At 36.3% G+C, this 26268-nt stretch overlaps 1 protein-coding gene across 7 annotated transcripts in view; it reads left to right on the plus strand.

Moving 5' to 3' along the window:
- Positions 1–26268, plus strand: part of LOC150107294 (cilia- and flagella-associated protein 206) — a 330352-nt gene that overhangs the window by 109100 nt on the left and 194984 nt on the right. For 6 of the 7 annotated variants that reach the window (XM_090391143.1, XM_090391149.1, XM_090391147.1 and 3 more), the window contains 2 exons: positions 1994–2152; positions 16850–16942. In XM_090391143.1, the coding sequence (XP_090247269.1) occupies positions 1994–2152; positions 16850–16942 (252 nt within the window). The remainder of the gene's footprint in view (positions 1–1993; positions 2153–16849; positions 16943–26268) is intronic. The other variant, XM_090391146.1, reaches the window with a different exon arrangement.

Here is a 26268-nt window from a genome sequence, read left to right on the forward strand (position 1 = left end):
ATCGATTTTCGATTTAACGGACACCCCTTAGACCTTATAAGTCCATTAAATCGAGGGTTTACTGTATTATCTTTTATCCATCTCAACAACCTCCTGATATTCAATTTGACCTATTCTTTGTTCCCAGTCAAGTTATTTGTCCCTATTACAACCACAAACTCTTTTGCTCCCTTACTTCTCATATACAATACCTCAATCACTCTACTCATTCTACCTCCAGAAAAACAAACCTTTTGCATCCTCTCATCCAGCACACCTTTAATTGAGTCACCATACAGTGTCATTCGCTGGTCTTTTGTTACCTTTTTTATACCAGTATTAATTGTTTTCATCACTTTCACTCTTCCGAACATATTATATATATATATATATATATATATATATATATATATATATATTATATAATAAATATAATAATATATAATTTTAAAAATTTAATGACCAGAAGTTGAGAGATACCAAAATGGAAAATATACTATTTATTATTTGAGTACACAATTAGTTTTGTTTTCTTAGAAGACTTCATCGGATGTATAACTTGAAAAGAGAAATATAAAAATATATATTACAGAGAAACAACAGCTATAAATTTACTTGCAAATGTATTTCTGACATTTGAAGGCATTCTGGATGCCATAGTATTTTTGGGCATGTTCATGTGGGCATGATCTTGTGAATGCCAAAGCTGGATAGCTGATGAGTGACAATCAGATAGATTATAACTAAGGTTAGTATTAAGATGTTAAGATGGACCGGATTGAGGACAATTTCTGTTGATTCCACAATTCTTCTCTCCAGTTCATCGTAGTATCTAAAAATGTTTTCTGATTTGTTCCATATCACTGGATAAATATTAGAATCTTCCTTGTTAAGACAAACAATTAAGAACATGATTAGATAGTGCACTGACTCTAGTTCTGCCATAATCACAAACATCCCGCCATGGGCATAGATGTTTGTGATTGTCTGTGGAAATACCAGTGCTGGTGATCGGCGTAGATAGCGTTGGTGTAGTTGCAGTCGGTTGGTGGAGACAGAGTTGTAGAGCAGATGCCCTCCCTCGATAAGTCTATGGACTCCCTGGAGATGTCAAATAATAATAATAATGTCTCGCATGTTCTTCCACACACACACAGCTCAATGGATTCCTCTGTTTGACCAAAATAGGGTACATTGCACCAAAGACGATAAATTCTTGGATAGTTCAGGTTGTCATGTTTTGGCTTAGGTGTGCTGAGTAAGGAACAGAGTTTGGAAGAAGGATAAAAGAAGTGCAAATTTTAAATTTCTTGCGAATTTTAGCTAACTTGGATGAAACAAAGCATATATATAGTAGACATATAAAGCCTTTTACATCAGTACTATCTTCGGTACAGTGAGCAGGTGGATTAAAAAGTAGCTTATGAACAGTCTGTGTGGGATAGCCATTTTTCTGAAAGAAGAAGAAACTGTAGTTTGTTGGTGCTTTCCTTCTTTTTGCTCACTGAGGAGGGAGCAAGCATGTTTACCCGAAGTAAAAATCTCTAGAGAGAGAGAGAGAGAGAACAATTGTGTTATCAAAGAAATTGTCCTCGATCCATCTTAATACTAACCTTAGTTATAACATACTGGATTGTCACTCTCTTCAGCTATCCAGCTTTGGCATTCAGAGATCATGCCTGTATAAACAACCCCCCCCCCCCAGCAATACTGTGGCATCCAGAATGCCTTCAAATGTCGGCAATCCATTTGCAAGTTAATTTATAGCTGCTATTTCTCTTGTAATGTATATTTTTGTATTCCTCTTTTCATGTTCTGCAGTCAATGAAGTTTTCTAAGAGAACAAAACTATGCACTCAAATAATAAATAGTATTATTTCTATTTTGGTATCTTTCAGCTTCTACTCATAAAATTTATTTAATTATGTTATAAAGTCGAGTAAATACATTGCATTAAATAAATATATATATATATATTTTATTATTATTATTTTTTTTTTTTTTCTAACTATAGTTGCCACAGAGAGTGTATTTCCCTTCTCTCAAATGTCCAGCTTTACGCTGATGAGTAAATATGAAAAACGAGATCACCTCGAAGAACTAGCACAAATTGTAGCTGGGATACGGCTTTACAATAGACAGATAGGAAAAGGAGGAGCTGGTATCCACAATGGTATATATCTAAATATTAACCAAATTATACTTAAAGTTACCATTTTCTAAGGAATTTTTCAGCTGCATAAAATCTGAATGTACACTTTTGAATGCTGAATTTACTATGAAGCATCAATACCACCTGCTATATTTTATATATCATATATATATCATATATCATCGGTGTTAATATGTGCTGTGGTAATAACATATTTACTGTGTAAAATATAAGTACAGTATTTGTATATAAGAAATTCACATTCCAATTTTAAAAAAGACTATAGTTAACTCCTTTTCCACTGTCACTTTCATCTCCCTAGCCTCATCAATTTCCTGCAGGCCAGTAGCTTATTTGGCTATAATACACCACATATAATCTTTTTATTGCTTTATACCGGATTAAACTGACAACCATTAGCTTTTCCTGCACTGCCAATATGTTTAAATCATCCTACAAGATTGCTGCGTCATCTTCATTAACTATTATCCTTCACAGCAGGGCCGGCGCTAGGCTGGTCGTCGCCCACCTGCAAAGCTAAAATGGGTGCCCCAAAACAAATGACAATTTATTTATTTTTATTTTTGTCATAATCATGTGGAAAGAATTTACAAGAATTTTTTGTAAATTTGTAACTGTAACTTTGTAAATTTGTAACTTTTTGTAACTGTAAATTTGCAGCAATTATATTGACTTACCTAATTATTATTACTTAATTCATTTACAAAAATTTAAAGAAAGAATGAAACTTCATACTAACACTTCTAAACGGTACTCACCTTGTAGTGGCGCCCACCTGCAATGCAGGCCCGCTTCCACCGGCCCTGCTTCACAGGTTTTTCATCATCAGCAAACAGCTATAATCCCCCCCTGCCATCAAATTATTCTCTTTATTATTAACTGCTCTGTACTGGCATGGATTTGTATATATGACCATTTATTTATGGTTTGGCTTGTACATATGGTTAAAAGATAATAAGATAAAATACACATGAATATAGATAAGCTACACATATATGATAATATGAATAAAAGAAAGTAAAACATCTACATTCATGCAAATACAAATATGAAATTTTTGACAAGCATCAGACAAAAGATTAATCATATTTTAACATTTAGGTTTTTAATCCAGTTGATCACCTCTGGGGATAGGTCAAAGATATCCTTAACGTCACCTGGATATGCCGTCAGCTCGCATTCCTGTACTGTATGGTGAACGGTTTGGGTCTCGGCTCCACAGGGACAGCGAGGATTTGAAGTAAGTCTCCACATACACCATGGGCCTGTACGAATCCTGTTAACCGTTGTCCATGTATTCCTAGGCAGGTCAAGTAATCCAGATGGTTTTTGGAAGATGTTTATGTAATTACGAAGAAGATTACAGGCGGTTTTTATGGCAGGTCTTCTGGATTTTAGTCTATTAGATAAAGCATCTGGAATAAATTCATGTATTGGGAGGTTTTGGTTATTTAAAATTCTTTTATATTCACGAAGCAAGGCTTCCTGTTGTCGCAGTTCCAGAGGAGCAATTTGGCTCAGAGTGGGGAGCCATTGTAAGGGTGTACTCCTAATGCAACCCGTTATTAAAATCAGAGTGGAGTTAAGTTGAGCATCTAGTTTATTGACATGGTCACTATTGATCCAGACAGGAGCACCATACTCTGCTGCACTGTAAACTAGACCCATTGCAGTGCACCGCAGAGTTGTGGCACTTGAGCCCTATATAGCACTACAGAGCTTTTGAACTATGTTATTTCTGGTGCGAACTTTAGCAGCAATATTAATCATATGCTGTTTATATGACAGAATTCTATCCAGAGTTATTCCCATGTATATATGACCATAATTATATGGATGTGAAGTGTTCATTAAAGTCAGTATAACCTTTGGATATTATAGAAAAAATTATATTTATACAAAGAATATATTTTTTCATATATTTGATCCTTGTGGCTGGTTTGAGTGGTTAATGCACTAATTAAATACAGTAATACCTCGATTAACGCTCAGGATGTGTTCCTAGAAGAAAAAGTGCTAAACAAAACAGCATTAAACAGGGGTCATTTTCATGGCTCTTGGTGTTTTGGAATTATACACAAGCAACAGTTTTAATTTGAAATCACCATTGGTGTTACCCCAGAAGAAGGGTTAAACAGTCTTTTGTAGCTTTGCCACTCACTTTTGTTTGCACGATATAAATGTGCACTTTATCATTCTCTTCCAAAAAAGTCCCATTTCATCAATATTAAAAACTAGTTTGGGATGATAATTTCCTCTTTCAATTATGGCTGTTAAAGTTGATGGAAAGTTTGAAGAAGCTTCAGTATCTGCACTCACTGCTTCTCTGGTGATTCAAATGTTGTAGATGTTGCTTCTTTTTTTGTTTAAATCTAGTGAACCAACCTCTGCAAGCTGCAAAGTTTTCACTCATATTCTCTCTTTGTTTTTGAATATGATTAAAAATACTTTTGGCCTTTTCCATGATTATTGCCTGACTTAATGGTATGTTGCATTCAGTTTCATCATCAATCCAAATGGAATGATGTTTCTCCATTTCCTCTAAAACATTGCTTCTGGATTGGGTTACCTTTGTTGTAGAAGACATTGTGGTTGCTTAACACTTAATTTTGTCCTTGTTTTTTAAAATTGTTTGTATAGTAGAAATAGTTAAATTTAAAGCAGCTCCAATGTCAACTTGATGTTCTCCTTTTTCTGATCGCCTCAGCACCTGCATTTTAATATCGAGCAAAATGCTTTTTCATATCAATTTTGTTTTGTTTTAACCTTTTGCTGATTGGTTTGGGTTTGGGAATAATCCTATTATATACAAATCAAGGGAAATATAGCGATAAATTGAATAAGCGTAAATTTAGCACTTTTTTAGGCTTCGAGTAGAACTGCATTATATCGAATCATGGAATATATTTTTGTGCTTTTTTAGGGTTCAGAAAAAATTCGCTTTATAGCGAATCAGCATTAAACGGGGTCTTACTGTATCAGCATTCCCAAATTGGGATCAAGGGAATGCCCTTTCAGCACTCCATTGATCATCTGCATCTTCCTGGATTCTACACCACCATATGATACTCTCTGATGTCTTCTGTCACTTATTCAGCCATCACTTATCCAGGGCTTCAAAATTTTTATGCTGACTCACCAGTAAAACAAATGTTGCCAACATGCATTGCTGATATAGTTGCACCTGTTCTATCGTGAACATAGTCAATTTAAAATCTTCTTGTTAATGCCATGATTAATTTTTACCCTATTTAACTATCAGTGTTGAAGCTAATATGTCAACTAATTAATATGTTTATTTGTTTATGAGATATGAAGGGGAAAAAATTCATATATTTTATCAGTGACACCGAACACTTTTATTTATTAATGGTATATGATCATTTTCACATAGTTCTAACATGTTTTTATCCTCAACATTTATTTACAATATTAGAAAAAAATATTATATATATATATATATATATATATATATATATATATTTATAATAGAAATGATTCAAGACAGTTTCTTCTCTGGTAACATAAACAGATGATGAGGCTGAAAACATTTGAAATCAACATAAAAACTGTCAGTAAAATAAATCCCTTAAGTTGTATTAAGTTTTTTCACTTGCTTATAAATTAAATTAAAAATGCCAAAAAAATTCTATTCTTGTTAATCCTTAGAATTTTACCTGTATGCCTAAAAAGAAAGGTCTTTAATATATGCATTATTCCAGTGTTTACATACGGAAGTGGGACATGGGCAGTGACTAAGTGGGAAGACAAGTTTCATGTAGCCTAAAGAGCCTTGGAGGGAAGAATGGTCCACTTAGCAAAAAGGAATAGAATAAGAAATACTAGAATTAGAGAGAGATGACTGGAGTAGATGTTTGGAAGTGTTGTAAAGCATGTAAATGGAGATAGGCTGGCCATGTTAGTAGAATGCCTGAAGAAAGTTGGACAAAATTTAAGTGCTGAATGGATACCAGGAGAAGGAAAGGTTGCCAAAAGAGCAAGATGGAGGAATAATCTTCAAAGATTTGACATGAGATGGTGGACATTAGCTAAAGATAGGCAGAACTGGAAAGTTAAAGGAGAGGCCTATATACAAGCACTGGCTGGAAAGAGACTAAATAATAGGAGGGAGAAGACATGCAAACTTGTTCACCTTGTTTTGATGAGATTTTCAATGCCATATTACATTGGCAGGATTATGCTAAGAGAAACTGATGAGGTTAGGGATATTGGGGTTATTATGGTGGATAGGAAGTGGAAGTTTAAAGTCACATTAAAAAATTGCACATACAACTCAGGGAATAATTGCAATGCTGAAATGAATATTGCTATATAAGTATAAGGTAATAATCTTTCCTGTTCAAAAGGTCTTGATATGACTGCACCTCGACTAGTGTGAAGATTTGGGTTCCGAGGGGTTAAAAAAGATGTGGAAAGAGTGCAAAGAAGAGTTAAAAGTTATATTGGCATTATGGAATACAGATTATGAGGATAGATTGAGGATATGTGGTCTTCTGAAGACACTGGTAAACAAGAGAAAGAGTAGTGATGTGATAGAAGCCAATGAACCTGAAAGAGTATAATAGGATATTGATGACTGAAATTGTTCATTATATGGAAGGTGAAGAGATGACATTTGTTTAAGTTAAGTTTTTTATCATCATCATCGTCAAATTCCTGACATGTACCCTTGAGGGGGGGGGGGGAGTGTAGAGGATAGCATGAAAGTACTGAATGAAAAACTATCATTAGTAACTTCCTATCAACAATTTTCCTCCAGATCAATCTTTTTATCTATCAAGACATCAACATTATCAAATCTCATATCTCTTTGTTCTAAGGCACTTTTTACTATATCATTCCACCTATATCTTGATCTTCCTCTTGGTCTTTTTCCTGCCAACTGGGCAGAGAACACTTGTTTTACTAATCTTTCCTCTCCCATTCTGGTATGTTGGAACAATGGCAAGTTCTTTCCTAATATCCTCATTTTTAATATGATATTGCCACTGATGCCATCTGTTCATACTCTTAAATCTTTCTCAGGACCCTCATATCTACAGACTCTAGTCTTTGGTCAAGTGTTTTATTTCTAACCCAGTCTCAGATCCATAAGTTAAAATTGGTTTGAACACTGCTGTATATACAGCTAATTTTGATTTTTGGCTAATTTCTCTCTTATTCAGTATAAATTTATTCAGCTGACTTCCTATCATACTGGCTTTGTCTATTTCCATATTTAATTTACCATCTTCACTAAAAATTGTACCTAAGTAGCTGAAATGTTTTACTTGTTCTATAGGTTCTCCATTTATGATACAGTTGATATTTTCAATGTTTTTGTGTATTTTCATTGTCTTTCTCTTGTCATTGCTGATTTTCATACCAAATTTATTACAACAGTTATTCAGTATAGGCAGGGAATCTTGCAGACTTATAGTGGATTTATTAAAAAGTACATTATTATCATCATTATCTACATAAAGAAAAGAGCTGAGATTAACATCTACAATTTTGATATAAGGTTTAATACCACTTTTCTTCATAATGTGATCCATATGGATAATAACGGAGGGAATAATAATAATTATTATTATTATTATTACTACCCCAAGACCTCATGGAGTCAAAGACTCATCTGGGAGGTCCTTTTATCTCTCTCTCTCTCTCTCTCTCTCTCTCTCTCTCTCACACACACACACACACACACACACACACACACACACACACACACACACACACACACACACACAGAGAGAGAGAGAGAGAGAGAGAGAGAGAGCGCTTGTCATACTGTCTTAAACACACTCAAACTCCTTGCAAACACCACACTCTCAGGCAAGGCATTCCAATCATTTATAACTCTACACGAAAAAAACCTGCTACTCACACCCTCTTTATTAGTTTCCAGGGATGACCTCTGGTTCTCCCCTGATCTCCCACTATTTTCTGTAGAACTTCACCAGCATTGATCCTATAACAATCCCTTACCAACTTGTAGGTCTCTATCATATCTCCCCTCCTCCTCCTCCTCCTGTCCACCAGACTTTGCAAATTACATCTTCTCAATCTTTCCTCATACTCGACATTCCAGAGGTCAGAAACTACCTTAGTCAGTCACCTTTGAACCCTTTCCAAATCTCTTCATCCTTCTGAAAACCAGGTGACTAAATCTGGGCACAATGGTCCATGTGTGGCCTAATCAAAGCCTAATCAAATAAATAATATATATTCTTGTATGATACCAGATTTAACATCAAACCATCTTCCTGTTCTTCCTCTGATACTAACTGCTGATTTACAACTCAAATAAAGACTAAGAATTGCTTGATATAATGTCCTATTGACACCATATAACTGTAGTGTTTTGAATAGCTTTTCTCTTGGCACCTTGTCATATGCCTTTTCCAGATCTGCAAAACATAAATACAGATCTTTGTTATATTCCCATGATTTCTCAACTGTTTGTCGTAAAGTGAAGATCTGATCCTAACAGCTTCTATTTGGCCTGAATCCATCTTATTCTTCATTAAGCTTCCCTTCCACAATCCTTCTCAAGTATACTTGCATAAATCTTACCAGGGATATTCAGTAGGGAAATACTTTTGTAATTCTCACATTCAGTTTTGTTTCCCTTTTTGTATATGGGTACTATGAGAGCTCTACTCCAATCATCTAGAATTCGTCCCTCTGTCCAGGCCTTCTGAACTATGCAGTGCAACCACTGTAAGATTTTTATACCTCCATACTTGAGCATTTCTGGTCGAATAGCATCTACTCCTGCTGCCTTTACACGTTTCTGGCTTTTTCTACTTCAGGTAAGGCTTTGTATTCCTCAGTGCATGACTGGTCAGTGTTTTTACCACTGTGATGTCACTGCTTGTCTCATTTAGCAATTTTTTGAAGTAATTACTCCATGTATCAAGGATTCTAGTAGCAAGGCTTATATGTTGGTCATACATAACTGGTAATTAGCTTACGGAATTAACAACGCATGTAAAGTATATTAATTAAAGGCACCTTTAATGAATAACTTCTATATTTCGGCAACATCACGTTGCCAACTTCAGGAACATAAAGATATGGTATGTGCACACAGGCACTAACAAAAGCAAATGAGAAAGAAGGCAAGAAACTAATATTGTTCCTAAAGTCCGAATGGTGCCCTCTGGCGGGCTAATTTGGTTGTCTTGGCCGTTGGGCTGAAGGTCTCATAATGTAAGTCTCCCAAATTTGGGGTAGTTTCATGCACCCAAATTTTTTTGAGGTTTGGAACATTTTTTAGAGCTGCTGATGATTCCTTGAATAATCTTTCGTACTTAAACTTGCTGCGGTGTATTATTTTGGTTTTCTTCCAACGAATTCTATGGTGGGTATCTATCTAAGACATGGTCTGTTAGCCCAGAGCAGCTGTACTGGTGAAACCGGATGTAGTCTTGGTGTTCTGAAATCCTGATATTTGCTATCCTGCCTGTTTGGCCAAAGTAGGACAATTTGCAGCAAGGGACCTGGTATGCACCAGGTAGGTCTAGGGGAAGTGATTTGTCTTTGGTAGAGCAGATAAGGGATGCCAACTTTTTATATGGTCTGTAACAAGAAGTAAGGTCATATTTTTTGAGGATATTGGTTATTTTCTCAGAGGTGCCCTGGATGTAGGGGATGGTGATACATTTGGTGTAATCTTTATTGTGGAGGGGGGGGGGGGGTTACTGGTTTTAGTATTTTTTGGATTTTTTTGGGGGTTATAGCCATTGACTAAGAAAGTGTTGAGGATGTGGTTTAGTTCAGTGGTTAGGGCCTTGTCATTTGAGCAGATTAATTTTGCCCTGTTATATAGTGTTTTTATAACCCCCATATTGTTGTGAGGGGGGGGGGGATTGCTGGTGAATGTATCTGCCAGTATGGGTGGGTTTTCTGTAAACAGAGAAACCAATGATCCATCAAGCTGGCGAGTGATTAAAGTGTCTAGGAAGGGGCGGGGGTTGTTTTCCTTTTTTTTTTAAGGTGAACTGGACTCTGGGGTGTTGGTTGTTTAAGTGTGTTAGGAAGGAGTGGAGTGAGTGTGTCTGAGCCATGTGGCCAAATAGCAAACACATCATCCACGTAACAAAGCCAAATAGTGGGTTTTTTTGGGACGGAGTGTAAGGCTTTCTCTTCAAAGGTCTCCATAAAGAAATTGGCCAAGGGTGGGGAAAGTGGTGAACCCATAGATGTCCCCTCTATCTTTTTGTAGAATTTTCCTTGCCAAACGAAATAGCCTGAGTTCATTGTGAACTGAAATAGGGCTGAGATATCAGGAGAAACTTGGCTTGGATGAGCTCTAAGGTTTCTTTGAGTGGGACATTAGTGAATAGGGAGGGTGACGTCAAAACTGACCATTATGTCAGTATGTTGGAGTGAGAGGTTTTCTATACTGGCTTTAAAGTGGGTTGAGTTTTTTGTGTGTGATGGTGTGTTGCCAGTATAGTGTGTGAGCATTTTGGCTAAATGTTTGGCTAATTTATATGTGGGGGAATCAATGCCATCCACTATGGGACGTAATGGCACATTTTGTTTATGTATTTTTGGGAGTCCATATAATCGGGAGGGTCTAGAGTTATAAGGTTTTAGTTTGTTAGTGACTTCCACATGCCAAGAAGTGACTTTCTTAAGAAGTCTGTGGAGAGTTCTAATCTGAGAGTTGGTAGGATTATATTCGATAGGGAGGTAAGTAGTACGGTCTAGTATTAAAGCATTAAGCTTACCTTTGTAGTCCTTTTGATTGAGCACCACAGTGGCATTTCCCTTATCTGCTTTGGTGATTACTATATTTTTGTTTTTCTTCATTTCTAGTAGGGCTGCATATTCATCTTTGGATAAGTTGGTTTTTGGAGGTTTTGATTTAGTGAGAACACCGGCTACATCCAGTCTGACGTTGTTGGCGATATGGTTAGGCAGATTGTGAATCCCACATTCTATTTGGATCATGATTTCCTCGGCAGGTATTCTTTTAGAAGCTAGGGCGAAATTGTGGCGAAATAAGGTTTTTTTTTTTTTTTTTTTTTTTTTTTTTTTTTTTTTTTTTTTTTTCTTGTAGCAAATAAAAAGTAGAGTTCCAGCTAGAAGGTACATCTTGAACTAATTTTATATGGTTGGCATTTAATTTGGTTTTGAATATCTTTTAATTCAGCATGCAACAGGTGCATAATTAAAATGTGCTACTATTTTTCTACACACCATTGTTAAAATTGCTATCGATATTTGTGTATGTGTTAATAGTATCTGTTATTTCTAACTGCAGCATGTGAATGAAACATGGAACACTCACAACTTCAGCATCATTACACCCCTTAATAGTATTAGAGTCATCATCATCTCAAACCATTATGTGAATACATGATGTGTATATTCCATGTTTCTAATGGACACTATTAATACTTAGATATCAATATCAAATATAATAACACTTTAATGACAGTGTGTAGAAAAACAGCAGCACAAACATTGCTGTGCTTACATTTTAAATGATTAATCACAGAAATTATGCTTGCATGTTTGCCTGTACCACCCCAAAGTATTTGCTGTTTGCATATTTTTCATTTTGCAAATTTTGAATCTTTACCATAAATAATAAAAATTTCAAATATTGCCAGCCAAATATCAAATCTTATTACTAATTAAGCTGAAGCAGAATATTAAAAAAAAAAAAAAAAGGCAAATAAGCTAAATACTGAAGCAAAACCAAATATCCCATCCGGTTTCACCAGTACAGCCGCTCTGGGCTGGCAGACCATGCCTTAGATACCCACCATAGAATTCGTTGGAAGAAAACTAAAATAATACACCGCAGCAAGTTTAAGTATGAAAGATTATTCAAGGAATCATCAGCAGCTCTAAAAAACGTTCCAAACCTCAACAAATTTCGGTGCATGAAACTACCCCAAATTTGGGAGACATACATTATGAGACCTTCAGCCCAACGGCCAAGACAACCAAATTAGCCTGCCAGAGGTCCCCATTAGGACTTTAGAAACAATATTAGTTTCTTGCTTTCTTCCTCATTTGCTTTTGTTAGTGCCTGCGTGCACTTACCATATCTTTATGTTCCTGTAGATGGCAACGTGACATTGCCGAAATATAGAAGTTATTCATTAAAGTTACCTTTAATTAATATACTTTATATGCGTTGTTAATTCCGTAAACTAATTACCAGTTATGTATCAAGGATATGTTTTTTTTCCAGTTTTCATGTCACCTTTATCATCTCTGATTCCTTTCACAGCACTCTTTCCTCCATTTCTGAGCTTCTTCAACAACCTCCAGAATATCTAGCCACCTTCTTGCTATTTATTTTCTATATTCTTACCAAAGTCTTCCCATGACTGTTGTTTAGTTAGTTAGCTTTCTTACATTTGTCTCTGTATTCTCTAAAAGCACAAGCTGACTTATTTGCCAGGAAATTTTGATATGCTGCTTTCTTTTCTTCCACTGCCTCTTTAACTTCCTGTGTCCACCATGGAGTTCTGATTTTTCTATCCTTGCAGACAACCTCACTGCATGCTTCTCTGGCTGAATCAGTCAATGTTTTCTTCAGGGCTTGCCACTGAATCTCCAAGGTTTGGTTCCCATCAATTAATTCTTTCATTTTTTTCTTGAATAATGTTTGTGTATTTTAGTCTACAGTTCACATCTGAGAGCTGCTGAACTTTTATTCGCTTTAAAACTTTCTTATATATTCTTCTTTTCAATATGAAATTCAATTTTATCCTGCTCAAGGCTAAATGGTGATCACTTCGAATTTCAAATCCTCTGTACACTCTAATGTCCTGCATCAGTTAGAAAACATCACTATCAACAATAACGTAGTCAGTGAGACTTTTGTCATTCTTTGCTTCTTCTCTCCATGTGAATTTGTGCACATTTTTATGTTGGAACATTGTGTTAGTAATAACCAGTCCATGTTTGAAGCAGAAATCCAACAGGTATTTGCCATTATCATTAGCTTTACTCTTTTCTCCAAATTTTCCCAAAATATTTTTGTATGTCTGACAATCATTTCCTAGTGTGCTATTTAGATCTCCAACAAGGACCAACTTTTCCTTTTTTTATTGTGTCAGTTGCATTCTCTAAAACTTCAAAAAATTTCTTCACTTCCACATTAGTAGAACCTTCTGTGGGGCCATAGGCAGAAATAAGTCTCATTGTCCACTTCCTCCATTCTGATATTTGCCCACATCACTGATTGATATTGCTTGCCAGCCATTCAAGAAAATTAATCCTCATATTTAGTGTTGAAGACTATAGCTACTCTTTCTTTTCCCTGATTGTTATTGCCTGAATATAACATTTTGTACTTAGTGCTTAGGAAGATCTCACCAGTTTTTGTCTTTTTTGTTTCAGTCCCCTCCAATTATGTCAATCTGGTACTTATCCATTTCCTTAGCTAGTTCCATTTCTTTGCCATTCAGGCTTCTTATGTTGAGTTGGGATGTGTTTCAGGATTTGTTCCAGTAGCGGACTTTTCGCTGTTCACCCTGTTTCCCTGGCAAAAAGAACGGGGCCTTTGTTTAACCAGATGATGCCCCAGCAGGCATGAAATTCTGTCATGTTGTACCATCATTGTACATTGTGGTTTAAGCCAGTAGTAATACAATTTGGTCAGCTAAATCACAAATTGCCAGCCCATCCGTGTTCATTCAGTATTCAGGTAGATATCTAACAGAGTGCGTCACGAGAAGGTGAATATTGGATGGTCAGAAGTCCTGGTCGGACTTCTGTTCATCTGACCAGGACTTAAGTGTTTGTGCACTTAGCTATTATTATTATTATTATTGCACAAACGCTGACATAGAGTCCTTAGACTGATCTCGGTAGACCGAAACTTTCAACACAATATCCATTGTACTTCTCCTTGAAACCATTATCAGACATAACACTCGTAACTGACTCATTCAACCCATTCTATTTATTCACCATGCTCTAAACAAAAAATATATTTAAGGCACAGTACAATAATCTGTATGTATGACAAAGGCACTTCCTGCAATGAGTCTTTGACTCCATGGGTGTCTTGGGATAATAATAATAATAATTTAACTTTTTCACTGCTGAGAAAATAAAAATCAGCCCATCTCTCCTTGTTGACTTATTTATTATTATTATTATTTGACACTTCCAGGGAGTCCAAGACTCATCAAGGGAGGTCACCTACTTTACAACTCTCTGTCTCCACCACTCAACCTCATCGCCAGTCATCCACCACACTATTTTCACAGACAATCACAAACATCCATGCCCATGGTGGGATTCAAATGCACAGCCTTTTGGCTCGAGAGCAGATATGCTAACCAATCGGCCAATCAGTTCTTATTTTCAAATGTTCTTTTATAATTTGGATCAAGAAATAGCATATGAAACTTTAGGCTTTTTATTTATTATTTTTCCAAAATTTTGAAGCTTAGAAATTATGTTTAATTAAAAATTTTCTTAGCTGTTACATATGGAATTAACTTTATAGTTATCCAGCCCATAGCAGGTGCTTTGTAAGGACATTATTTCTGTTTCAGTTACAATTTGAATTGTTTTTCCACAGTTATTTAATTCTGTATTGTGTGCTTGTCACAGTTATAATTTTTTGCTTTGAATATGTTGGGTAGAAAAAGAGCAAAATATTAGTAAGTTCAATAAATATATATTTTTTCTCTCTTGGCATTGTTTATATGAGAAGCACTATTATGAATCTTTCTCACTATTTTTATACAATATTGAACATTTGGCATCACTTCCACCATCCTTTCAAAATTTATCCATTCTATGATATTTTACAAAATGGGGACACACACACACACACACACAGGCCACACATTTGAGAAATATTCATAATTATCAATATGAAATTGTCCATATGAAACTTCAGCAATTGCAATGCTATTTTGCTTTCAGATAGATGTATGATTCCCATATTTTCTGCTCTAGAACTAAATCTGCAGCATCGCTCTATTTTTTATGATCCCTGCAGTGACAGATGCTGGCTCTTAAGCCTCTGCTCAAGTATAGAGCATCAAATTTTCAGAAATAGAATGCAGCCAGTGGTGTGCCACAGGGTTCTCTTCTTGGTTCACCTTGTTCAACATTATTGTTAATTTATTTTGTGCAGATTGACCAGTCCTCACGGGTATTCAGTTGTTTGTTATGTTGCCAGGTTAGGAGAATATAAGAAGTGAGGTTGTGATTTGCATCAGGTAGAATTAAATAGAAAATTTAGCTTGCACAGATGACTAATCTGCCATTTTAAGGTTAATAAGTGCAGCACTAATGTTAAAGTGCAAGAATAAGTATATTTTGCACTTTGGGTATAGGAGTGTAAAGTTTTATACTAGTTTTATGTGGAACTGAATTCCAGGAGGTAGTTGAGTTGTAGAATTTGATTGTGCTGGCTGACAGAGAATTGAAGTTCAAATGGCACACTGCAAAGTTATGAGGACCACAGAGTGATTTGTTACTCTGATAACATACCACCATGCAAAGAATATGAATGACAAGTAAAGGATGTGGTTATACTACTGTATAAGGCCTCGATCCGATCATGCTAGGCTGGGATTATTGTGTGGAGATTTGGTAACTATTTCCATTATGATAAAAGTCTGAAGATGGTTTCAGAGATGAGTAACTAAGGCTATTGACTTTAGAATGTTTGTTCCGGAGAGATTTAAGGAGTGTGGAGTTTAGTGCATTGACAGGGATGAGGTGATACGATAAAGACTTGATGAAAGAACTTTGTTAGAAATGCAGATGGAATTATATAGGAGAGAAGAAATAGAATATGCCATCTCTAAAAAGCTGTGTGAGGGTATAGTGGTGAATAACACATTAAGAAATAGATTTTTTTTTTTCATGAAGAATGGTAGATGACTAAAATACATTTCCAATTATGATTGTGAAGAGTGTGAATGAATTTAAGGCACAATATGATAGATATTTTACTGGTTGAAGGGGATGGAGCCACCATGGTGAGTCCCTTGACTTACACTGACTCAGTTAAGGACCCTTAATAGTAATAAAAATGGTTAATTCAAACAAAGTTGATAATTTACTCATATTTTCAATACAAGTTATGAGAATTAGAGCATCCCATAGCCCAGTCACAAAGCCTTAGTTCAAATCATGTCTATGACATGAAGAACCTTTATCTGGGCTTTTAAACCGAAGGAGAGTTAGTCAGTCTTATATGGAAGTGTCGGTTTTTCTAACCAGAAATGGGTTTTTCATCCCACAAAACAGACAAACTGGCAATAGAAGACACTGCAGGCAGAATTAACTTCACTGTCATAATCATTATCAGGTTTCTAATCAGCTATGTTACATTGGCCTGATAATGATTATGACAGTGAAGTTAATTCTGCCTGCAGTGTCTTTCCTTTCATGTTAGGTTCAATGGCTTAGGAGAATGAGATTAAGTCCATATCTGTATTTCATTGCATTACACCCATATCTGATTACAGTATTACAGTATATGATAGTAATTTGATTATGCAGAATTTCATGATCATTAACACCAGCTGTTATTTGAAATCATGCTGTTAAATTTCAAATAAATCCTTGAATTTTTGTGCACCAGTTCAGCAATTTGTCTCTTGATGTAAAATATTTCAATAATTGTATCTATTCATATCATTGTAAACACTTTTTACAATGATGTGAAAAGATTTCTTTTTATAGTTGCTGGAATTCTAACTGAAGCAGCACCAGTGTTTGCTGAAAAGTTGAAAGGTGAATCTGAAAATGCTAATAGAATGATAGGACAATTATGTGGTACGTTTATAAGAATTTACTTGTTAATAGCTTAATTTTTTCAATTGTAAATACATTAATGACTAAAATGTTCAGTAAATGGTATCTACATTATTATTATTATTAGTCTGCAGGATGAAAGACTTGTGGGATGCCCACTGTATATTTCGCCAAGCACTAACCATGATTTGCACAATTTGTGGCATACTTCTCTTTGAAATCATTCACTCAGTGCACTCATGATGATTCTGGAAATTCCTTTACACTCATTCATCACTTTGCAAACAAAAATTTGATCATCATGACCTAGCTAGCTAGCCACTCTTACTTAATTATCAGGGATGATCCGTTTTATTAGTGTACAAAAAACTTCCTCTGTATCAACCTTGCCGGCAAAGGTTGGTCGATTGGTAGAGCCTCTGCTACTAATGGCTCAGTTAAGTAAGTTTGAGCGCGGTTAGTAGTTGGAAGGGAGACCAATCATTCGATGCTGTTGGCACACTCTCCCTCGATGAGTCTTTGGACTCCCTGGAGGTGTCAAATAATAATAATAATAATAATCAGTCCTATAAAACCCTTCATTCCTCATCACCAAGAGGATGGTATCACCCATCTCTCGCTTCTCTTCATCTCCTCCTCATAACCTGGTTTCAAAAGGATTAATCTGGTTTTCAAGAGGATAATCAGATCCATGGTCCTTACAAAAAAAAAAACAGTTGCTCCATATGTGTCCATATCAGCCTTATAAAGTATAATAATTTAGTTTAATCCTTTATCCAAGTGTGAGCAAACAAAGTTTGCACCTGAAAGTATCTTCAGGACTGGGGTAAGGTGGTACAACACCAGGCACTCCTTGCAAAGGTGGAGCAAGCTACCAACTCTCCTATCTCAGTATCTCCCATAATGCAAAACACATCTCCTTGTGGATATGTCTAATGTTATGCATTAAGGGAAAGGCCACAACCCAGACTAGTTTCGACCTTTATTGAGGTCTCTTCAGTGGGAGCCAGGCCCAAGTGTAGATACCAGGCAGAAGCATTAGCAGGTCATCTCTACCTATAGGAGTTGCCAAATGGTGTGCCAAGTGAAAAATAAACTTTCAACATCTTTCTCTAAATCCAGAGTAATTTATTAAAAAAGGGTGGCATACCATTTGGCAACTCCTATAGGTAGAGATGACCTGCTAATGCTTCTGCCTGGTATCTCCACTTGGGCCTGGCTCCCACTGAAGAGACCTCAATAAAGGTCGAAACTAGTCTGGGTTGTGGCCTTTCCCTTAATGCATAACATTAGACATATCTTCAAGGAGATGTGTTTTGCATTATGGGAGATACTGAGATAGGAGTGAGTGTTGGTAGCTTGCTCCACCTTTGCAAGGAGTGTCCTGGTGTTGTACCACCTTACCCCAGTCCTGAAGATACTTTCAGGCGCAAACTTTGTTTGCTCACACTTGGATAAAGGATTAAACTAAATTTATTATACTCTAACCAAGTGAAAAATAAACTTTCAACAGCCTTATAAAGAGGGTAACTTACATACTTATCTCAGCTTTTCAATGTGTGTGCTCTTCAGTAACTAGGTAATCTTATGAGTTGTTTTAGCTACTTTGCAATATGCTGTCTGAAATTCATCTCCTTCTCCATCAATATCCTACAATTCAGTTCTATCATTGTGATACATAGCTGGTATTCCAAAATGCATTAATGTGATAACCATTCTCCTTTGTTTATACTGTTAATCTGTTTAAATTGCCTTGCAAGTTCTCTGCATCATCAGTAGATAACTGAATATTTCCCCTCAAATCTTCCTTTATCATTCATTTGCAAATTAAAACAACAGACCTACAGCACACTCCCAGTTACCTTTCTTCTCCTGAACTCTACTCCTTTAAAAACTACTCTGTCTATCCATATTACTAGCTTCATATACATTCTCATTTATTCCAGTTCATGAACCACTTCAGGCCTCCATTAAGGCATGATCTCATGCTGGACAATGAAATTCATTTAGCAAAATCCATACTAACCTCTTGGCCAACTAAGCTAGCAACTTGCCACATAGAACAAGTGCTTTTTGAGATTTTTTTTTTTTTTTTTTTAGCTGATTTCCTCTCATAGTGATTTAGCCTTTCATACCATGCTGGTCACTCTTGCCTTTGTTTTTTCCTGCTTATAAGCTTGCTGATCATCTTTCTCATTAAAGTTCCTCCACAGACTTTTCTTTTGTTAATAGTTCCTGCTTAATGATACCATTCATCCATTAATTTCCACTTGATTTATCCTCCTGCCTCCTGGTCTGGAGTCTGATGCTACTTCCTTCAAAACCCCTGACCATTTATTTCCTCTGCACTACTGTCATCTGTAGTTTCTTATGCCATGGCACTGCTTCATTCAGTCTCCTAATTTTGTTGTAATTACCAGCTTAATTCCACTTATACCTCTTCATCTCTCACCTGAAAATTCCACTTTTAGCCACCTCTGAGGTCAAGACTACATGATCATCCTGCCCAACTGGCAACAGTATGGACACTTTAGTTATAGTGAATCCTGTAATTCTATCAGTAGGTGCTCGATTTCCATTTCCACCTACTTTCCAATTAGTGTCCTCATAGTTGAAGTTCCTCCATAATATTTACTTGTCCTGAATTCGTTATTTTGCCATTGCATATCATCATGCCTCCTCTTTTGTATATCCTAGCTTATAGCACCACTCAACTATATATTTGATTCTGTTGGCCTCTGTCATTCACTAGATAGCTTCAAATGCACTATCTTTAACTTCTCTGACGTCCTGGTGAATCCTCCTTTTTTTTACTACAATTCATCTACTATCAACAGTAATACCACCATCCTATTCTCTTGATCCTCAATATTTGCCTAAATTGTATAAAATTATTTTTGAAATGCAAATACCTGAAATAATCACAGTGTACATAAATCGATATCTACTTCAGAAATTGCATTAAAAAACCAAACAACAAATGTTTTTAATTTTGTTTGTTTATATAATTGGAATATAAAATGCATATTTGACATAAAACTGTAATGGTTAGAAATAGCAAACTTTCATGGAATAAAAAATAATTTTGAAGAATTAATGTGGGAGCAACATATTTGTCATATTAAGCCTAAAATGGAAGTCACATTCTTAGCATTTATAGCACACTCCAACAATGCATTCCTTTCACCCACCATTCATCCCATTGTTAAAAAATCCTCTTTGTGCTCCCTTTGTCCAATTACAACTTCCAAGGATGCCACTTTGTCCACACCCTTCATTACGCACACACACACACCACACACACATTTTCTTTCCTTTGCACAACTTACTGCTGTTGTCTTTCAGACAGCCAATCTCCCATCTATTTCACAAATTTATCTATCTCCCTCAGCACCATTTTGTAAAGCTTACAGTAATTTTTAAATGAAAGCTCACATCTTTAAACTGGGGGGGGGGGGGGGTAAATACAGTATATTAATTACCCACTATAGAAAACACCACTATAATGAAATGTTGCGTTGCACTCTAACAAGCCATGGAAAAAGTCCCATAGAGCTAGTCTAGTTTTAAGCTCACTATTACAAACAGTAGAAGCACCTTCACACTAGAACTAAATTTCCTAGAAAATCTCTTCCATGTTAATTCTTTAAAATTTATTTTTCAACTTAAATATTTCAGTCATATATCCACTTTTCTACCTATCTATTAAACAATGCAGTTTACATTTTTTTCAGCCTCTTGCCATAACCAACATTCCATAGTATTGATATTGCCTTAGTTATTTTTTTCTGGCCTCCAGAATTTCTTCATCATATTCAAACTAGGCAACCAAATTTGCACACAGTATAATGTGGTCTGATCAAAGTGTTGTACAGTGGTATATTCACTCACCTCCTTATATCTACTTGTTGACTTCCTTATTATAACAGATGTTCTTTGTGATCTTTACAACTCATGCAATGCAGTTTGCCTTTTGAATTTCAGGTTCCTGTTGACTATCATCTATGGAATCTGATTCATCTGTTGAAGAATACTTCCCCAAAATATAGTACTAAACTTTGAATTTCTGCACTACATAATGTACAACCTTGCATGTATTATCATTAAACTAACTCCATTCAACCATCCAAGTTCAAAGTCTATTTAAATTTTCCTGGAGAGAGACGTGGCATCATCATTATCCTTATTCCCTATAACTCTTTCTATCTTTGCTTTATCCAAAACTGGATGTCTCCTGTTAATCCATGTAAAATATGATATACAAATAAGTTCAACAGTAGTAACTCTAAAAGAGAACCCTGTGGCATGACTCTGGTTAACCTTCCTTATCAGGATATACATCCCCACTCACTCACTCACTCACACACACACACACACACATATATATATATATACACACACAATTTTCTTTCCTTTGCACAACTTACTGCTGTTGTCTTTCAGACAGCCAATCTCTCATCTATTTCACAAATTTATCTATCTCCCTCAGCGGCATTTTGTAAGGCTTCAGAAATTTTTAAATGAAGGTGCACATCTTTAAATGGGGGGGGGGGTGAATACAGTATATTAATTACACACTATAGAAAACATCACTATAATGAAATGGTGCACTATAACAAGCCATGGAAAAAATCCCAGAGCTAGTGCAGTTTTAAGCTCACCATTACAAACAGTAGAAGCACCTTCACACTAGTGAACTAAATTTCCTAGAAAATTATTATTATTATTATTATAGGCATCTCCAGGGACTCAGAAGACTCATCATTTGTGGTAGTCTCCTCTCACTTCTGTGGAGGTACTTCTCCTGCTATACACACACACACACACACACACACATATAAAACTCCATTAAAGCTGGAGTGTTTTTTTATAATTGGTTAAAGGATGATTTTTGTCATGTTTGCCAATTTTAAAAGACTGGTTTAATGTTAGCAGCAGTAAACTAGCTTTTAAGTTTAATTGGTGGTCGCCTAAAAACCATTACTTAAGGTATATTTATCAGTTTAATTACTGTGCTCTTCCTTTTTTTTAATTTTTTTTTGGATTCAAATAACTTATAAAAATAGCTTTTAAGTCACCACTAATAGTGCTAGCATTAAACGGTTGTTTTAAATTACTGGATTAATCTTATTTATTGCTAAAATTGTTCTCTAGTCCCCTATTTAAAAAAAGAAAAAGAAATAAGGTTTTTTTTGCATGCATGTATTTCAAGTGATCATTTTGATGTGAAAATCAAAATGTTAAGCAAAACATTTGGAATGGGGTGGGGGCCTAAGAACTCCCTCGAAATGCTTGACTCAATACAGAGGACAGCAGTTAGATTGACTAATAGCCCATCTCTTTCCAATTCACTTCTTCCACTTTTGCACAGGCTTTTGGTTTCTGCAATATGTGTATTCTATAACTCTTTGTTTAAAACAAAAACGCTTTAAAATACCTATGCAATTGACAACAACTTAAATACATAAAGCTCCAATCAATAGTCTTTGAACCACTGCTAAATTTATGGAAGCCTTTCAAGGAAATTACCAAAACCATAAGTTCGGATGTGGCTTTAATTTTGGAAGAAGGGTTTCAAACTGTTTCAATTCTGAAAATGTATTCATCTAAAGATGAGGATAGCAGAGTAGAAACAATGAAAAAATTTCTCTTTGAAGAAAGTAATAGAATATTTGATACTTTATTCAAAAATATTCTGTTATTTCTACAGTTAGATCCAAGATTAAAGCTATGATTTTTTCAAGGCAGAAAAAATTAATTATATTAAAAACATTCTAATTAATGAGAAATCTGAATCTGATTTGGATACATCAAGTAATGAATTCTTGTGGAAAGGCTTATACGGTGGTCATCCATAACAGTATTATTTAAGGAAATTAATGATATATACTATATGTTAATTTGAAAAAACTTTTAATTAATACTTCCAATATTTTGGAAAAGTCGAATTGCCATCTTCAGGGAACAGATAACAAATTGATATGCTCATGCAGGCATTACATAGGGTAGGTAAGACTGAAGCAGAAACAACAAAGATAAGTCTAAAGAACCAAAATAGTGGCCTGAAGTTCTTAGGATCAGTGTGAAGCAGTGATCAGGATCAGTTTGAATTAAATGATAAACATCTTAAACATGTATTATTACTGTTATTACGGACGACTCCAGGGAATCCTTAGACTCATCGAGGGAGGCCCTAAACATCATGTCCACACAACTATATGACATTCTCACAGTATCTATCATACCTTGCCTTGAACTCGCTCACCGTCATAGCACCCACAACAGATTCTGGCAGCTTATTCCACTCATTTACCACTCTAAAAGTAAATAACCCAGCTCTAACACCCCTGCTAACAACACTCTTGCCCAGCTTCCGTAGATGTCCCCTAGTTCTCCCACCACCAGTCCTGATCTCAAAAATATCCTCTAAATTAATCCTATAGAAACCCTTTAGCAATTTGAATGTCTCAATCATATCTCCCCTTTTCCGCCTATCAACTAATTCCTGCAACCCACAAATCTTCAACCTGTTCTCATATGGTTCATTCCATAGACCTGCTATCATCTTAGTCACTTGCCTCTGGATCCTCTCTACCTCCTCCCCATCAAGAAGGAACCTAGGTGACCAAATCTGGGCACAGTGGTCGAAATGAGGCCTTATCAAGGCTCGGTACAGAGGAACAATAACTTGCTTGTCTCTGCTCGTCAAGGTATTTTTCAACAACCAAGTGAGTTGATGAGCTGATTTAGCTACTTTTGCAATATGCCCCCTAAACTTCATCTCCCTATCCACCAACACTCCCAATTCCCTGGCCTCATCAATCTCCTGGAGTACAGTTCCACCAATGTGGTATACTGCTGCTAATCTTTTCACCCCAAAATGCATAACCTTACATTTTGTCACATTAAATTGACATCCATTCTCCTTAGCCCAGAACTCCAATCTATCCAAGTCGTTCTGCAAGATTTTGACATCTTCTGCATTCAATATTGCCCTACCCAACTTTGCATCATCAGCGAACAAATGAACTGTTCCTTTTAGATCCTTCCCTATATCGTTAATGAATGAATTAAACAGCAGTGGTCCAAAAACAGAACCCTGCGGCACACCACTAGTCACAGGCCATCTTTTGGACTCTACTCCTGAATAAACTACTCTTTGATATCTCTCCATCAACCACCCACCTATCCATCTCACCAACACTATATTTATTCCCATATGTTGTAGTTTATGGATTAGAATTCCATGTGGAATCCTGTCAAATGCCATAGCCAGGTCCAGCAGTATCACTGTAAACCCATTACCCTTATCCAGTTCATCTGTCACTGTGTTATAAAACTTGAGCAAGTTACTGAGGCATGATCTACCTTTCACAAAGCCATGCTGCCCCTCGTATAGTATCTCATTTTCATCAATCCATTCTTGTATTTTTCCCTTGACTACTTTCTCCAAGACCTTGACAACGACTCCTGATATGCTGATCGGTTGGTAATTTGCAACCGTAGTCTTGGATCCTCTTTTATGCAGTGGAACTATTTTCCCCTCTTTCCACACCTTCGGGACTAAACCTGACCTGAGACTCAGATTAAACAACATGGTCAAGGGCACTGATAATTCTTTAGCCGCTTCATGCAAGACCCGTGCCGGTATACCATTCAATCCCACAGATATATTCACATTAAAGTTCTGTAATAGACTATTCACCTCCACTTCATTCATCACAATTCCCGTTTAAACTAATGGTTCCTTCATTTTTTCAATGTCACCACCTGGATGATATACTTTTGCAAAATGCTCGCTCAGTAACTCCACTATATCGACTGATTCAGTGACCTCCTTACCATCGTCATTCCTTAAAATCATTTTGCCGTGTACAGTTTTTTTTTTTTGCTTGCAGCATATTGAAAGAACTGTTTGGTATTCTCTTTAGCTTGCATAGCTAGTTTCCTTTCATAATCTGCTTTTGCTTTTTTTACCACACTCGTTACCCTTCTGGCCTGCACTTTATACCGTTCGTGTGCCTGCAGGTCACCTCTTTCTTTAAATTCTCTCCACAGTTGTTTCTTTTTTTGCAGCTCAAGCTTAATAGTGTTATTTGTCCATTTAACCCCTACTTGTTTTACTATTCGGACCTAGGTATACAATCAGCCATAACCTCCTGTAAATGTTCCTTGACCACTTCCCATGCTCTATTGACATCCAGCCCTTGCAGTTGTACATGCCATGGCCCTGATCCAAGCAATCTCCTAAGCTTGTCATACTTGCCAGCACGGTAATTCCACATATACCCTGCCTTAATCGAAAATTCCACACCTTTAGCCACCTCCCAGGTCAAGACCTTATGATCACTTTCACCAATAGGTGGCAACATGGTAATGTGGCAACATCTATTACCAGGTCAAGCACTCTCACACCCCTAGTATTTTCAATTACATGCTTTCTCAGATAGTTATCCCTTAATAATTGAATAAAATCCATTTCCTTCCTCACATGTGTCCTCTCCTCCTTCCAATCAATGTTACCATAGGTGAAATCCTCCATAATAATTACCCTCCTTCCACTCATTTCATCAATTTGTTTATGCATACTATCTCCACCATCTATTCCATCACCTGGTCTATAGCAGCACCCAACTGTATATTTTGTTCTGCCAGTCTCAATGTCTCAATCTCACACCAAATAGCCTCAAATGAGATCTTTTCACTATCCTGCGATACAACATCAATTCTCCTTGGCTGCAGTTCATCAGCTATCATCAATAACACCTCTCCCCCCATTTTATTCTCTCTGTCCCTCCTAAACACACTATAACCTACACATTCTATCCCACTAACTATATCATCTTCCGTCAGCCATGTTTCACTAATGCCAATAACCTGTGGCCAGGAAGAGCCAATCAAGGCCAAAAATTCTTCCTTCTTGTTCCTAATACTCCTTGCATCAGTATACATGAAATGCAGTGGTCCCTTTGTTCCACCCCTATCTTGATGCGTTATTCTAACTATCCCATTCCGATTTTTTGTCCTTAGTACTGGCTCGGGTACATTATATACATTCTTACACTCAACTGTCTCACTGATGTCCGCACATCCATTTCCCCCCCCCCCCTTGGTAGTTCTAGTTTCCCTGGTTCTGCACATCCATTTTCACTTCATTCAGCAACACTTTTTCCAGTCTCCACACACCAAATCCATTCAAATGTAGGCCATCCATCTTGTATAAATCCTTTCGCCCATCAAACTCATTCCACACATCCACGAATTCCACACCACACCGTCTGCATAACCTGCATATAATGGCATTTGTGATTATGGCCCTCCTTCTAAACTCCTCTCTGTCGTATCGC

This window comes from Typopeltis vanoorti, chromosome 4, assembly GCF_054136105.1.
Source record: "Typopeltis vanoorti isolate ZY-2024b chromosome 4, IOZ_Tvanoo_1.0, whole genome shotgun sequence".
In the NCBI taxonomy this organism is placed as follows: domain Eukaryota; kingdom Metazoa; phylum Arthropoda; class Arachnida; order Uropygi; family Thelyphonidae; genus Typopeltis; species Typopeltis vanoorti.